Here is a 14,264-nt window from a genome sequence, read left to right on the forward strand (position 1 = left end):
TTCTAGAATTGGCATTCTTTGAAGCAAACTTGCAGGCCTTTGATGTTCATACTTTACTTGTTGACAATTCTGACACTTAGCCACAAACTCCGCTATATCCTTCTTCATGTCCGACAACCAATAAATTCGCTTCAAATCTTGGTACATCTTGGTCACACCCAAATGAATGGAATATTGCGAACCATGAGATTCTGTCAGCAATTTCTGAATCAAGTCATCAACTCGAGGAACACAAATCCTTCCTTTAAAATTGAGCACACCTTTCGCATCAAGAGTGGTCTCTTGTGCCTTACCAGTCGCAATCTTTATCTTAAGTTCATTCAAATTTTCATCCTCAAACTGTTTGGCCTTAATCTCCTCAATGAATGTAGCCCTTACTTCAATGATAACTATCACCCCACCTCTTTCTGAGATGCCCAACTGCATGCACTTAGACTTCAAGGTCTAAATTTCCTTAGCCAAAGATCGCTTGGTTACACTCAAGCAAGCTAGACTACCCATATTCACCGTTTTTCGACTCAAAGCATCTGTCACTACATTAGCCTTACCCATATGGTATTGGACGGTGACATCATAATCCTTAAGTAGCTCTATCCATCTTCTCTGTCTCAAATTCAGATCCTTCTCAGTGAACACATGCTGCAAACTACGATGATCAGTAAACACTTCACACTTAACACCATAAAGGTAATGCCGCCAGATCTTAAGAGCAAGCACTACCGCTGCCAACTCCAAATCATGTGTTGGATAATTTCTCTCATGCACCTTCAACTGTCGCGATGCATAGGCTTTGACATTCTTATCCTGCATTAACACAACACCCAAACCCGAATATGAAGCATCACAATAAACAATAAAAATTTTACCTTCAACCGATAGAGCTAGAATAGGTGCGGTGGTCAAAAGAGTCTTAAGCTTTTGAAAACTCTCCTCACATTTTTCAGTACATTCAAATGGTATTTCCTTTTTGGTCAAATTTGTCAAGTGAGTGGCAATAGAAGAAAAATTCTTCACAAATCGACAATAGTAGCTAGCGATCCCTACAAAACTCCTAACTTCCATCATAGAGTTAGGCCGAACCCAATTCTTAACCACCTCAATCTTTTGGGGATCTACAATTACCCCTTCTTTTGAAACTACATGCCCCCAAAAATACAACCGAAGTCAACCAAAATTCATACTTTGAGAATTTTGCATATAACTTTTGTTTCCAAAGAACACCCAGAACAATACATATGGCCGGCATGCTCTTCCTCACTTTTTGAATAGACCAAAATGTCATAAATGAACACTTTCACGAACGAATCGAGAAAGGGTTTGAACACCCCATTCATCAAACTCATGAAAGTTGTATGCGTATTAGTCAAATCAAAAGACATAACTAGGATCTCGTAGTGCCCATAATGGGTTCTAAACGCCGTCTTGGGCACATCCCCAGGCCTAATATTTAACTTATGGTAATCAAACCTTAGATCAATTTTAGAAAAAAACGAATGCACCTTGCAATGGGTAAAAAAGATCATTTATTCGAGGTAAGGGGTACTTATTTCGAATGGTGACCCTATTCAATTGCCGGTAATCTATACACATCATCATACTACCATCATTTTTCTTAACAAATAAAACTGGAGCACCCCACGGGGAAGCACTAGGACGAATGAATCATTTATCAAAAAGTTCTTGGATTTGAGCCTTAAGCTCTCTTAATTCTGCCGGAGCCATGCGATATGGAGGGATGGAAATGGGACGAGTACCAGGTTCTAAATCAATGCAGAAATCTTATCTCTATCCGGAGGCATACTAGACAAATCATTAGGACATACTTTTCTAAATTCTGACACAACAGGAATAAACTCAATAGATGGAGACTCAACCTCAACATCCTGAATATAAGCCAAATAATCCAAACAACCCTGCCCTACCAGTTTCCTAGCCCAAATGGAGGATATGATCTCAGCTTGCTTAGGCTTGTACACCCATTCCCACTCTAACTTTTCCCTTCCCGAAATTTCTAGAGTTACAAACTTAGAATTACAATTAAGCACAACATAATAGGGGGACAACCAAGTCATGCCTAAGATTATATCAAAGTCAGTCATATCCAAAATCACTAAATCAACCCAAGTCTGGAAACCCATAAACAAAATAGGACAAGCACGATAGACATAGGTGACTATGACAGACTTTTTAACTGGGGTAGAAACATGGATGGGGGCATCAAGTATATCACAAATCATAGCAAATTCTGAGGCAAATCGCACGGATACATAAGAATAAGTAGAACCCAGGTCAAATAACACATTAGCCATCCGGTCACAGACAAGAATAGTACATGTGATCATTGTGTCAGACACATCTACCTCGGTCTTGCCATAAAAGGCATAACACTGATCCATGTCATCTTGATGGGCGATTTCCCTGCCTGGCTGCACTGCACCTCTGCCTGCGTTACCATTTCCCCTACCTTCACGGCCTCACTAATTTCCTTCTAGCCCACCTTGTGGACGCCCTCGACCATTATTACAATTTCCTGCGGGTACCATTGCCCTAGACTGCACTTGCGTGGAATCTAACATGCACAGATGGGGACAATCTCTCCTCATGTGCCCAGGTTCTCCACAGTTGTAACATGTACGATCAAAAGATGGTTTGCTGCCCGCTGAAGGTACGACTCCCTGACTATCCTAAATCAAATTCTGAGATGGAGTTTCGGAGTAATTACCTGTAGAAGTAGGTATAACAGACTTAATTGGCTGGGCTGCAAGTGTTAGCCTCCCTGAACCTCTGGAGTAAGATCCCTGAAAGTTGCCTGAATTTTTGGCTTTCTTAGCCAATGCCTTAGCCTGATCGTCTCGCCTCACCCCCTTAACTTTCTTCACAAAGTATGTTACCTCATTGAAGCTTTTTCCTGAAATTCCTCGTAAGCAGCCACATACATACCACCTTGCTCCAAAGGCATGAACTCATCCTTCTTGCAATCCCTCAAGGTTCGAGGCACATACTTTTCCAAGAACAGAGCATGAAACTGGGTCCAAGTGAGTGGGGGTAAATCTGAAGATCTGCATTCAACATAAGCTCTCTATCACTGCTTAGCCTCACCTTTAAGCTAAAAATTCACAAACTCAACTCCATGTTGATGGACAATTCCCAACTTATGAAGCTTCTCATAGCAATCTAGGATAAACTCATATGCATCATCACTCTCGGAACCATGGAATACAGGCGGTTTCAACTTCAAGAACTTAGTCAACATCTCATGCTCATTACTAGTCATAACATGACCCAACAAATGACGGAAAAACGCATCATTACCTATATTTCCACCCACTTTGGGACAGTGATAGCAATAGGGGGATTGGCGGGAGCTTGAGTTGCCTGAACAGAGGGAAGCACTCTAGGACCAACCAATCATTAAAGAACGACATGATCTGTTGAGCTAACACTGAGTCTATGGGAGGAATACATGTAGTCTCAGCCTGCACCTCTTCCTCTTGTCCAACAACTTCATCATTCTCAACCTCTATGTTCTCATCTACCTCTTCATGATGCGCAAAAGGGGACTCATTTCTGAGAGCATCTCCAACCGGTGCTCCATCCCTAGTAGGCGCCACTCTTCCTCGGCCTCTACTCCTAGCTCTTCCTCTACCCCTTCCTCGACCGCGACCTCTCGCTGCAGATTCCTCAGTTGGAGCATTGACGGGAGCTACGGGTCTGACGTCGTTGAACCTACTATTAACCATCTGCGGACAAAAGAGTGAAGAAGGTTAGATACCAATTTGAATCACCAGATACCAATTGGAATCAAGTTATAGCACGAAAGGAGACAAGAGAAACAGAGAGATTTCCTAAAGTTCTATAGCCTCTTGAAAAAAAGAATAGACGTCTCTGTACTGTTCCGCAAAGACTCTACTAGACTCGTTCTGGTACATCGAGATCAACGAACCTAGGCTCTGATACCAATTTTGTCACGACCTTGTCACCCACACTAACCCTCCGGTGGGAGAACCACTAATACTAATTAGCTAAGCTAACCAACGAACCAAACAACTAAGACAATTAAAGATGCAAAAACAGGTTTAAATACTAAGGAAAAGATAGGGAGTTCCTATAAACTCGAACAAAAGTCTAACAACCAAACTAACATTGCGGAAATAACGTCTAGAACACGAAAGTCAATATACCAAAACATCTAAAGTTCAACCATAAGTCTAAACAAAAAGGGTGCAATCCCAAAATAAACATATGACTAACTAAAGTACTAGTCTAAGTCTGAAATGTGGACGTAGACAGAAAAGAGAATTCATGGCAACCCAGAAGAACTGGCTCACCCTTGAATTCGAACGATCACTAATCTTCTAAGCGGGCATGTCAATAGCAGCCGGAAGATGCCCTGTACTCAACAAAGAAAGAGCAAGTGCAGCTGGTAGGATCACGCGGCTATCCCAATAAGTGCAACATACATAAGTCATTACAACACAATAATAACATGCATACACCGAACATATACAACATCAATATCATTTACGAACAACGAATAATTTCACAATTCTTAAATATCACAGTTATGTCAAATCAATGGTCCTCTCATGGAACCCACACCCAAACTGTTAGCGTACCGATACATGGTACCCAATCCAATATTTATGCCGGAACGTGGCAACCGATCTCATGTTTACGTCGGAACATGAAAACCGATCCAAGTTAGTATGTCGGAACGCAATATCCGATCCATTCAACAAGCCACAATCACAATCACAAAGTACATTCTCATAATCATACAACAAGACATGATTTATGACATTCATCATTCATCTATCCTTATTTACAATTAGTGTGATCAATAATGCAGCATTCACATACATACACGTATTATAATGAAGCAAAAACAAACATGCATCACACCACATGAAATCACAACCATCACTTACCTCAAACAAATCTTGAATCCCTTAGAAACTTGATTCTTCCCTTTCCGAATTTGTTCCGCTTGTTCTTGGTCTACCAACAATTAATATAACACGGGAATCAATAAATAATAACTAATTACCCGAATTACCAACAATCCTATCAACCCTAGATTAAACCCATGATCCCAATATCCAAATTATGGATTTTTCCACCATAATTTCCAAATCAAAACCCTCCCACATCGATAATTATACATTAGATTACGTTTTACGGATCGAAAATGAATTCAAGAAGTTAAAACCTTACCTTTAACCTTAAGAATGGTGAAAAATCGTCAAGAAAGCACCTGGGGTCGTCTCCTAACTCTCAAAGTCGAAAAGTGTAAAATAAAACGTTTTTGAGGTTTATTTCCAATTTAATTTGCGACTGTCCCGCCACAACGATACTCACCCTGCTGCAGCGGCCCCGCCCTGGCGGAAAAATCCCGCCTCAGTGGCTTGCACGGAACCAGTGAGCAAATTTAATAATTCCAATACCCCTATTTCACAACACACCTTCGACCAACGACACTCAGAAACTACCCATTAACGCCAAGATCAATTTCGGGAGTTCTGTTCACCCGAATTCAATTTCGTAAAGTCGTACGGGTCCTTTAACGTCTTAGCTATCTACTCGTGTGATCAAAATCAAAATTAAACCACCCAATTGTTACAAGATTTTCCTAGACCTTACTTACTCCGATTTGGTTCAAATCTGAACTAGATTGAGAAATCTCAAGTTACTGCAAAAAAGTTTTTCGGCCCAATTTTATTTCCCTGTTGACTTTTCTATAACGACGAAAATCGTTCGTTACAGTTAGTGGCATATTTCTTGAATTAAAATGATTTGTTGGACTTGATTTTCATAATTCGAGGGTCATTAGTGGTGTATTTCTCGAACTAGGATGATTTGGACTTGATCTTCATAATTCAAAGGTCGTTAGTGGCATATTTCTCGAATTAAGATGATTTGAATTTGATCTCTTGATATAAATTCCATGAGTTTTGCGAAATATTTGAGATGTCTTTATTTCAAGGGAATATAGTACCCTTTATATAAGTATGAACGAGAGTTTAGGGTTGAGTAGCCTCCAAGAATTTTTATTTGAATTGAATATACCTTGTAAAGTCCAACTCGAATTAAACATGTCTTGTAGAGTCCTACAAAATTTCAATGTCTACAATAGTCTTTATGTATCATTTCATAATTTATGTTATATTACTTTAATAAATCAATATTTGGATAAACTATATTATTTATCGTTATTGTATAATAACACATATTAATAATTTAAATAATAATTTTTTTATTTAGAAAGAAGTCGTTTACAAGGTAAATATGATTTAGCATATTAATATGTCCTTTCACGACATAAACTACAATAATATTCAAATAAATATGAAAATTTCACCTCATAAAAGTTACCATTATACTCTATTAGAATATGAGACTTGCACATTTATCTAATATAACATGTTTGGATTGTGATTTGAGCTGTCAGCGCCACTGATATCTGAATTTGTTAAAGGAATATATTTATCAATTTACATTTCTACTGCTTGACACTGATCATTTTCATTATAACTTAATAATTTATAATATTTATTTTATATGATTTCATTATTATTATTTGTTAAATATGTTAATGTCATCATTTATCTCATAATTTATGTTATTTTCTTAAGAAACACCTAGATAGTTGTATTTTGGTTGGACTAAAGAAATATTTGAAGCACAAGTTAATTATATGTTTGTATGAATACTTTACCAGAAAAATCTGAAAATTTGAAAAAATCCGAGGTTTATTAGTTTGGTTTGATTTATAAATTTTAAAATTCGACACAAATAGTTTGGTTTGATATTTGAAAAACCCGAATCAATCCGAAAAAAATTGAGGTTGAAAAATTTAGAAAACCCGAATTTGATTAGTTTGATTTGATTTATAAATTGAAAGCTCGAACAAACCTGGTTATATACACCTGTAAATAAAAGGATACTTATAAAATTAAGTGAATTCTGATTTTTAATGTAATTCAACAGCTTCTTTAGTTATATATATTCAGCTTTCAGAGTCAAAAGGGCAATAAAATTAATCAAATTTTTCAAAAGGACAAAAATGCAAGCCCCAGTCCCTTTCATTTGATGATGTGAACGCAGGGGCGGACCTACAGTGGTTCAAGTGGGTTCATATGAACCCTCTTCGTTGAAAAATAACACTGTATATATATGTATATTTAATCAGTTTTTTAAATTTTATATGTATATATTAAATTTTGAACCCACTAACACAAGTTGAAGCTTAGCCGAGTGGCTGAGGGGGTTCAATTTTCCCAGCCAACCCGGGATCGAATCCCTATAGCCACATTTCAGTTTTAATTCGTTTTTTTTATATATAAAACATTCACACACAATTTTGTCCTAAGTAACTTTTGTCCTTTTAGTTACTTAGGAACTATAAAAAGTAGAACAACTTTTTACTTTTACATTTAAAGTCCAATAGTTAATAACTTTTGTCCTTTTTGTTTTTAGTTTTTTTTTTTAAAAAAAAAAACTCAACCAAAAAGGCACTAATCCCTATTATTTTCAATTCTAAAAATTATTTTATCTTCTTCTTTGTTGAAATCTTCTAGAACCTCTCTTACTTTTCCCCCCAAAATTTTGAGCATATTTTTTTGTTGAAGGAAAAAAACTCTCCCCATCTCTCAAATCTTGCACAAGTATGTTTTTCGCTCTTGATTCTAGTCTTTATATATACATATATGATTATTGTGGTTATTTTTTATTTCTTCAACTAAAAAATCCCTTATCATTCTAAAATCAACAAAAAATTACAAATAATATTAGGTATGTTTCTTTGTATTCAATTCTGAAATTAAGGTTATAATTATTTTGTTTAATATTTTGTTTTTATTTGTTAACTGTTGAATGAAGAGAAATCATTCATAATATTCTTTTATCTTCTTAGTTTATATTGAAGCCTAGTTTTTCGTTCATCTTGTTATTTACCGTCTCATTCATAAGTCAATGTAATTTTTTTTCAAATTTATTAACATTGTTTAGTATAGTCAAATATGTATGTTGTTAGCCTCATAAAAATTACAAATAATATTAGGTATATTTTTATATCTTGAGCCCACTTCGTGAAAATTCTGGGTCCGCCACTGAACGGCGTTAACGGATGAAGGAAGACACATGATATCATGTGCCTAGGCACAAGTCGTATCGTTGTCAAATGAAAGGCATTGGACCCTGCATTTTTGCCTTTTTGATTTCATCTTCAATTTGTTTGTCTTTTTGAAATTTTGATCAATTTTATTATTCTTTTGACACTGAATTCCTATTTTTTGTCTCTCGATTGCATGACCCGAAATTTTATACTCTTTTCTCACTCTATCTCAAAATCTCAATAATATCAGACAGAAGTGTCAAAAGTGTGAAAGCAAATTGAGCGTTGACTCTAGATATAAAATGAATGCACAATATCTCCTTTTATTTTTCTTTTCTTTAATAATTGGCTACAAATATGGTAAAATTCAAAATAGGAACTGAACACAACTCCATCAAAATAATTAGCATTTTTATTTCTAGCATGTGAAGTTTTGGTGTCGTTTGTTATAAAAAAAATTATTTTTCCCATTGTATCATTTATTCGTAGAAAAATTCCGTCTCATCAATAAAGAATATCATGTTTATCCAATTATGCTGGGAGAGTTGCAGTTATTGTTCTTACATCTTTTTATTTATTTTAATTTTATTTAGATTATCTTTAGAAAAAAAATTGAGGAGTTGACCAATATTGGAAAAAAACGTTTATTTTCATTCTTTTATTTATATTTCTATAAGAACTAATTTATACAAAATATCACATAAACAAAATTAAAGATATCTTTTAATAACCGTGCAAAACGCAGACTTACTATATATACATATATATCTTTTTCTTTAAACTTGTGTATAATTTATTTTTATTTGAATATTACCTTTTGTTTCGATAGGTAATTTAATGTTTTTGAAAGTGCAAGTGTCAAGATCCTTATTTGCAAATTAGGGTGAAGTTGATATGTGATTATTCTTTAAAAAGAAAAAAAAGAGTCAAATGTAAGTAGAAACTTGGGGGGAAAGCAAGAATTTTTTTAAAAAAAAATTATAAAAACGATTTCCCAATTCCCTATTGGAATCAAATTCCTGTAAATATTTTTTCCTATTAATTTCGTATTTTAAACTTTCTTATTAACTAAAACCTGGAAAAAACAAATTAGGGAGCCAGAAAAGGAAAAAAGAAACATTATAGGAAACTATTTCTCAATTTCCGTTTGGAATCAAATTCCTATAACTATTTTTTCCTATAAATGCATTAACATTAACAATAATTTCCCATTCTAAACTTTTTTTTTTTTCTCGTAATCTAACAAAAATCAGTCATTTTTATGTCAAGAAACATGTCTCAACATGATCAAGTTCCCTGGTTTTATAATGTTTCTCTCTTGAATCAACGAGAACAACTGCCTCATATTGATTGTAGTTTCTTGCCTCGTTTGTTGGAGGATTCAAATCTTGGTGATATTGTTCATGAAGTTGAAGAAGAAGAAGAAGAATTTATATTTATAGAAGCAGGGGAGAATGTTGAAGTTGAAAATATGGAAACAGCAATGGAGTATGAAGAAGAAGAAGAGGGGGAAGAGGTGGTGGAAGATCAATTTGCTGATGATGAGGAACAAGAAGCATGTGCTATCTGCTTGCTTGAATATAAAGATGAATATACAATTGCCACACTTCAATGTGGCCATAAATTTCATGCTGAATGCATCAACAAGTGGTTGCAGAGGAAAGATACATGTCCTTTTTGTAGAGCTTCAGTTTATCCCACAGCACAAGTGGTTGCAGATAGGGGTGTGCATTCGATTTTTCAGTTTGATTTTACACTATTCGGTTTGAATTTTCGGTTTTTGGTTTTGTAAAAGTGTAACCCAATCCGATCCAAAATAAATTTGGTTTTCCTCTATTCGGTTCGGCTTTTTTCGGTTTGGTTATTTGGTTATGTCAATAATTAATAACATATATAACCAAAGTAATAATATTTAATCCCTTAGATATTCTTTCTAATCTAAATCATAAGTAAAACTCAAAACACAATACTTATAAGTATACCTATTATAGATGTAATTCAAACATAAAATATAAACGTAATGATCATGAAAGGCAACAACCAAAAAGGGACAAAAGTGGTTAACTCCAACTTAATTCTAAACCTAAACATTATATATATATATATATAAAATTCGGTTTTTTCCTGTTTTTCAACTTTTATTTTTAAAAATCCGAAATCAAACCAAAAAACCAAACAAAGTAATTTATTAATCCAAAACCAATCCGAAAAACCAAAAAACCAATCCAAATAAAAATTCGGTTTGATTTGGTTTGGTTATTCGGTTTAATCAGAATAGTGCACACCCCTAGTTGCAGAGGAAAGATACATGTCCTTTTTGTAGAGCTTCAGTTTACCCCACAACACATGAATGCCTACATTAATCTTAATCTTAACAGTTCAATTAGAGTAGTGATTAGTGTTATTATTTTTGTAATGATTCACATTGAAATAACAATTCACTTTTACTCTATTGTATTTAGCCATGCAATCTGTGTTTAATGACACCTATAACACATATAATTGAGTTCTGTGGTACATTTTTTGACCATGAACCTGTTTATTCTATAACATAATTTCATAGCTACTGATGTAAACCAAATCGCCCTTTGAAAAAGAAGGGAAGTACTAAGCCAAGCAGTCAATAAGCTTGTATGTGAAAAATTAACTCAAACAGAGAGAGCGTGCACGCTATTATCTTCTGTAAAACATGAGAAATTGAAAATATTCATCAGTTCACAATTAATCAAACAATCAATTACAAGGCAGGATAAAATGTGTTCATAGTTTAATACATGTAGCGATTCAGAATCTTTTCGAAACAAATATACCCTATATTGGAGGTCCATAAGCCAGCTAATACTATAAATTATTGACCAATGTAAGCAAAATACAGAAACAAGGATAACAAATGCTGTGAAATCATTTGGATATTCAATCTTGGGTGCTGCACTCAATTCAACAATGCCTAGTTATTTTTAAAAAATAGTATCTGTGCTAGAAAGCCATAGAGAGGAAATGAATCAATATTACCAGAATTTATCAGTCCTTGCCGTTTCAAGTGTGCACAATCCGGACATGAAGTGTGCCTCTTTTATGCATTTTGTATAGTCACAAGTTTTTCCTTGTTTCTGCATTTTGTATGTCATGCTACTTTCCGGGAGTTTCATTGGGCGCTTCTTCACTTTTGTATCTTTCAAACCTGTTTTTGAAAATGCTTTTCTTGAGACGAAGGTCTATCAGGAATGGCCTCTCTACCTCGCACTAGGTGGCGGTAAGGTCTTCTCTTACTTAGATGTGGAGAACTAAGTAAGCAAGACTTCCTAACCTGCTTTTCTTTTCTTAAAAAATTGCGAATTACACCAAATTTTGCCTTCAACCAAGCCTTCTCCGCACCTTGCTTTGGATTCATTGATTCCCTTTCTTTGAAGGACGGCAGCTGATTTGCCACATCTAACCTCTTTCGTTGAGACGTTGGTCCCTGTTCTCGATTCAGCTTCAACTACGGAGGATTGGTCTTGCGTTCACTCTACCCTCCTCAGACCTCACTTGTGGGATCACACTAGGTATAATATTGTTGTTGTGATAATGTAACCAATATGTTTCAGTTCTTTCACAAAGAACTCCATATTAGTGTATATCTCTCCTATCCGGATGTTGCAGGCCTCCAGAAGCAAACTCATGCACCAAAACCCCAACGGCTCAATCCAGGCTGCTTTGTAACACCAATCCCTCTCATTTGCTTCCTAAGATGACCCATTTCATTGGGCTGAGCAGTATACATTTCACATGAGTACACATCCTCATGACTTTTCTGGATCAAACTCCTTCAATCAAGATCTGTCCAACTCAATGCAGGCTGCTTTGTAACACCAAGCCCTCTCATTTGCTTCCTAAGATGACCTATTTCATCGCAGCTATGGGCTGAGCAGTATACATTTCACATGAGTACATATCCTCATGACTTTTCTGGATCAAACTCCTTCAACCAAGATCTGTCCAACTCAATCCAGGCTGCTTTGTAACACCAAGCCCTCTCATTTGCTTCCTAAGATGACCTGCTTCATTGAAGCTATGGTTTGAGCAGTATACATTAGACATGAGTACATATCCTAATGAATTTTCTGGATCTAACTCCTTCAGCTGAGATGCAGCTATTTGGGCGAGCCCAGATTCACGATGTTTGCGGCATGCTCCAAGAAATGCACTCCAGACCACATAATCTGGTTGCATGGGCATTTCTTTTATTATTTTCTCCGCCTGAAAAATATGACCTGCTCGGCCAACAATATCAACTATACATGCATAATGCTCAAGTTGAGGAACAATACCGTGTTTTGCAAACATAGCATCAAAAATTTGAATCCCTTCTTGCACCATTCCAGCATGGCTGCAAGCTGAAAGCAGAGCAACAAAAGTGGCTGCATCAGGTTTCACATCCATTTTACCGTAAAGTCCCAATGCTTCATTTGCTTTGCCATGCAATGCATAAGCCTTCAACATGGAATTCCATGTCACTATATCTCTGTACCTCATCTCCTCAAAAACCTGACTGGCCCGAGATATTGAGCCACACCTTGCATATGCATGAATTAATGCATTTCCAAGCACTAGAGCATCCACAAAACCAGATTTAATCACTTTACAGTGCACCATCAAGGCATTTCTATCTGTCAAGAGTCCCGCACAAGCTTTCAGTGCAATAGAAAAAGCATAACTATCTAAACTTAACCCCTCTCGGAGCAACTGACCAAAAAGGAGAATAGCTTTCTCAGGATCCCTTTCCGAAAACGCCACAATTATTTCAGTCCACAACATGAGATCTTGACATCCATTTGTTTCCAAAAACAATTTGTAACAATCACTAACCTCTCCCTGGAGAATCGAATAAGCTTTCACCAAAGCAGTCACAATCCCAACATCTAGTATAAGCCCGGTTTTCACACTAACACAATGCAATTGAAAGCAACTTCGAAGACCCCAGGAAAAATCAATTTCATCCTGTCCTAATAGAGAAGAAAGTACACTAACAAGAGTAGCTCGATCAAACCCCAAACAACTATCACGATGCATCAAGGAGAAAAATCTCATAGCCTTATCACCTTGTCCACATATTTGAAACAACGCTATCATTGTATTCCATGAAACAATATTCCGAAACTCCATATCATTAAAAACCTTCCAAGCCTCCGTACTTCCACTATTCCTCGAGTACATTGCAATCAAAGCATTACACACATAAACACACGTATCAAAACCTGTTTTCATTACAAGCGCGTGTACTTGCCTACCACGCGATGTACTGGTATCACAAACAGATAGAACACTAGCATAAGCAAAATCATTAGGGGTATAATGAGTTAACATTTTGGTAAATAAGCGAAAACATTGATCAGTGTTTCCATATTGAGCGTAGGCAGAAATAAGACAAGTCCAGGAAACAATGTTTCTGTGGAGCATTTGATCAAACAGGTGGTGTGCATATTCTAGATCACCACATTTAGCGTACATGTTAAGGAGATGATTGATGGTGTAGAGTTGTTGTTGATGTGGTGGAATTTGATGATGGGAAAGTGTGTAGTGGTGGTGGAGTTTTTGGCCAATGTCGAGACGATGAAGGCGGGCGCAGGCGTGGAAGAGTGTGGCGTATGTTTGTGAAGAATGTGGATTGTTATTTGTATTTGAGAAATGAGAAAGGATGAGTTGTTGTAGGTGGTGGTGTGTGGGTTGCACCTGCAGCTTTTGGAGGGAGGAATTCAATTCATAAATGGCGGGAGTTGTGAATAATCGAAGGAAGGAGGAGTCGATAGTTGTGATTCGTTTAAGACGTAGCATTATTACTTCGGAACGCAATGTGAAAAATGGATGAAACTGCAAGGGAGAATTTACAGGTAAAATATGGAAGCCAGAAAAATGGTATATTATGAATTTAATTGAGCTGCACCAAAGTTGACTCAAACACTATCATCATCAAATATAACAACAAAAAAGAAGGAAACCTAGAGACTCTATTGAGCCATTTGCTCTTACATTTTCATATTTTCGTAAGCACAACCTATGAATCACCAGGAAACTCTTTGATTCTATAGGGAATGGGGGCACATAACCATGTATGCAAGAACAAGTAAGTGATTGCAACATAAAAAAAGCTATGCAAATAGTGCAAAATAAA

The 14,264-nt window shown here is 36.1% G+C and overlaps 3 protein-coding genes across 3 annotated transcripts in view; 1 reads left to right on the forward strand and 2 right to left on the reverse strand.

The window, feature by feature from the left end:
• The window catches only part of LOC125846899 (nuclear cap-binding protein subunit 2), a 30,347-nt gene that overhangs the window by 15,510 nt on the left and 573 nt on the right, over window positions 1–14,264 (reverse strand). The window lies entirely within an intron of this gene.
• Window positions 9,387–11,962, forward strand: LOC125847170 (uncharacterized). Its single transcript, XM_049526853.1, has 3 exons — window positions 9,387–9,837; window positions 11,756–11,811; window positions 11,870–11,962. The coding sequence occupies exons 1-3, from the start codon at window positions 9,387–9,389 to the stop codon at window positions 11,960–11,962; spliced, it is 600 nt and encodes a 199-aa protein (XP_049382810.1).
• On the reverse strand, window positions 10,806–13,927 carry LOC125846883 (pentatricopeptide repeat-containing protein At1g71420-like). Its single transcript, XM_049526567.1, has one exon. It carries the CDS (start codon window positions 13,925–13,927, stop codon window positions 12,077–12,079), a length of 1,851 nt encoding a protein of 616 aa, XP_049382524.1. The 3' UTR covers window positions 10,806–12,076.

Source organism: Solanum stenotomum, chromosome 12 (assembly GCF_019186545.1).
Source record: "Solanum stenotomum isolate F172 chromosome 12, ASM1918654v1, whole genome shotgun sequence".
Lineage (NCBI taxonomy): Eukaryota > Viridiplantae > Streptophyta > Magnoliopsida > Solanales > Solanaceae > Solanum > Solanum stenotomum.